The sequence below is a fragment of the Elephas maximus genome, chromosome 7 (genome assembly GCF_024166365.1).
Source record: "Elephas maximus indicus isolate mEleMax1 chromosome 7, mEleMax1 primary haplotype, whole genome shotgun sequence".
NCBI classification, from domain to species: domain Eukaryota; kingdom Metazoa; phylum Chordata; class Mammalia; order Proboscidea; family Elephantidae; genus Elephas; species Elephas maximus.
Genome location: NC_064825.1, coordinates 63,037,373 through 63,040,548, shown reverse-complemented (window position 1 = coordinate 63,040,548; position 3,176 = coordinate 63,037,373). Strand labels below are relative to the sequence as shown.

Genomic DNA, 3,176 nt, shown 5'->3' with positions numbered 1-3,176 from the left:
TTTCTGCTCCAAGACCAGTCGCTGCCTCCTGGGGGCTTCTCCTACCGGCTGTGTCCCACGCTGCCCGTGGAACCGGCTGGTCCCCCTCCCGGGGTTAGTTCAGGGGGGTGGAGCAGCTCTCTGTGCTTGTGCTGTACCTGACTGGTATGCTGGCTCCAGGCTCTGGAAACAATCGCTGCTTCCCCGTTTTAGTTCGTTCTCCGTCTCTAAATCTGTGTTTGTTGTTCAGGGTTCGTAGATTGTTATGTATGTGATCGATTCACTTGTTTTTCCGTGTCTTTGTTGTAAGAGGGATCCGAGGTAGCGTCTGCCTAGTCCGCCATCTTGGCTCCGCCCCCTTCAGACATCTTTTTGAACAACAGCTTCTTTCTGTGGACCTTGACTCATTCTGACATTTCTGTCTCTAATTATGTCTTTGGCCTAAGAAGATTCAGTTACTGGACTCCTTATATCATTTAATGGACATCTTTGGGATATGTTCATGTGACAGATTATTTCTTAATAGAAGAACTAAACTAACCACCTGATACAAATATAAGTTGAGCATGTTAAAAAGAAAATGTTTCTGAGTATTCTTGGTCTTACATCAATGAACATATGTGTTCTCAACTCACATGAGAGATTCTGTGAAGGCACTTTATGAAACCAAAAATTTAAACTAAATTGTCTATGTTGTAATTTTTATTACATATCTATTGGAAAATAAGTATCCAAATTAAAAAATTTATTTCTATTCTAATCTCCACTTGTTTTGCTTTCAGTGAGTACCATTCCCAACTACTAAAGATGGCGACTGGAAACTACACAACTGTGACAGAGTTCATTATTTTGGGGTTAACAGAGGATCCTATAGTTTGTGTCATTTTATTTGTTGTGTTCCTAGGGGTCTATGTTGTCACTATAATGGGCAACATCAGCATAATCATGTTAATCAGAGGCAGCCCTCAGCTCCATACCCCGATGTACCTTTTTCTCTGCCATTTGGCCTTTGTAGACATGGGATACTCCTCATCAGTCACTCCAGCCATGCTCATGGGGTTCTTAAGGGAGGAAACTTCTCTCCCTGTTGCTGGCTGTGTAGCTCAACTCTGTTCTGCCGTCATGCTTGGGACAACTGAGTGCTTCCTGCTGGCCGCCATGGCCTATGATCGCTATGTGGCCATCTGCTCACCCCTGCACTATTCTACCCACATGTCCCCCAGAATGTGCATTCTCTTCGTAGGGACATCCTACCTAGGTGGGTGTGTGAATGCTTGGATATTTATTGGCTGTTTATTAAGTCTGTCCTTCTGTGGGCCAAATAAAATTAATCACTTCTTCTGTGATTATTCACCACTTTTGAAGCTTTCTTGTTCTTATGATTTTACTTTTGACATCATTCCAGCTGTTTCTTCTGGCTCTGTCATTGTGGTCACAGTATTTGTCATAGCTGTCTCCTACATCTACATCCTCATCACCATCCTGAAGATGCACTCCACTGAGGGTCGCCACAAGGCCTTCTCCACCTGCACCTCCCACCTCACTGCAGTTACTCTCTTCTTTGGGACCATTACATTCATTTACATGATGCCCAAGTCCAGCTACTCAACTGACCAGAACAAGGTGGTATCTGTGTTCTACACGGTGGTGATCCCTATGTTGAATCCCCTTATTTATAGTCTGAGGAATAAGGAAGTTAAAGAGGCTATGAGAAAACTGGTGGCTAGAACACACTGGTGGCCCTGAACAAATCTGAGTTGGACAAAATTTGCTTTTAATAATGAACCATGCCTAATGTGGACCTCTCCTGCAGATGAATAGATGATGTACTAAGTAAATTTCAGTATACACTCATAGTATTCTAGAGCCACAGATTTCATTGTGTCATTTTCAAGAAAGTTTTAGCATAAAAAAGTAGATGTGGACTCTTTAGGATAGGAATACTTAGTAAAACATATTTGCTTTATTCTTGCTCCACTCACTGTCACCTATATCTCTAAGCACAAATATTTTCAAATAAGTTCTGTGGTCTTTGAATGCAGTGTTTGGAATTAACATCTGTGGACACATCTGAAACTCTTTGAATGGGAAATGAATAGTAGTGTGCTACCCAAGATTTGTTCATCTCAAAAATATGGACTTCATGTTCTATAGACATTCTAAAGGTTGAACTCAGTGATGCTGGTGGAGAAGAATCTGGTAGCCTGTGATCCAGCCTTGACGAACGAGGCCCCTTCTGCAGTACCTCTGCAGGTGAATGTGGTCTAGCCAACTCAGAAGATATCTGAAGCCGTCCTCCACTACCAGGCCTTCATTTTAAAAATCTCTATCACGAAATGCCTTAAGAAGACCCTGAAGGATATCCTAGTGTGTGTTAACAGGGATGATCTAGCTCAATGTGGGGTGAAGAATTAAATGATGTCAGTATGGTTTGTTGTTAGGTTTCAGTTTGGAAAATGTATGTTGTACAGGTATATGTCTGCTGAACCATTTTCTGTTTTATTTGTATTGCCTCTGATACTAAAAAAGCTCAGATTTCTTACCCATAATCTCACTGGAACTATTGCAAGAGCCTTGAAAATGCTGTTAAGTGCTACGGCTGCTAACCAAGGGGTCGTCAGCGCAAATCCACCAGGTGCTCCTTGGAAGCTCTATCAGGCAGTTCTACTCTGTCCTGTAGGGTCACTATGAGTCAGAATCGACTTGATGGCAGTGTTGGTGGGTGGGCATCAGTCTAATTCTCATTTTTAGAACTTAAAATTTTTTGTATTATTACAGACTCCTTTGTGTTTGTTCTTCTACTTATATTTTCTATATGAATACATATTTTAATAAAAAAGAGGCGATTTCTTAGGAACTTGATTTTTTTCTCTTAATAAAAATGCAAACACAAGGTTACTCTCGATACAAGTTAGACTGCACAATTTTTATTTAATCATCAACAGTGGTTCTATTGGCTTCAACATTAAGGCCAACTTTTTCAAGTAGTGGAAAAAGTAGCATTCTTCATTTCCTAACCTCTAAATTGCAGCTACAATGATAGGATCATGAAGCCAAAAGTTTGATTTTAGTCCCCTGAATTCAACTTCTCCAGGCCCTTCAGATAGTTTTAACTATCAAATTCTGAGTTAAATGATTTTCTAACAGATAACTAGGAGTTGTTGCTATTTCCTGCATTAACCCTGACTGATACTCCA

At 40.8% G+C, this 3,176-nt stretch overlaps 1 protein-coding gene across 1 annotated transcript; it reads left to right on the top strand.

Annotated features, from left to right (window-relative positions):
- Positions 1-786: 786 nt before the first annotated feature.
- Positions 787-1,725, top strand: LOC126080107 (olfactory receptor 5P3-like). The gene has a single exon (XM_049891409.1). It carries the CDS (start codon positions 787-789, stop codon positions 1,723-1,725), a length of 939 nt encoding a protein of 312 aa, XP_049747366.1.
- The last annotated feature ends 1,451 nt before the right edge of the window (positions 1,726-3,176 follow it).

Bases quoted from the DNA above. Each gene is read 5' to 3' on its own strand.
- LOC126080107 (XM_049891409.1), top strand. From the start codon at position 787: ATGGCGACTGGAAACTACACAACTGTGACAGAGTTCATTATTTTGGGG.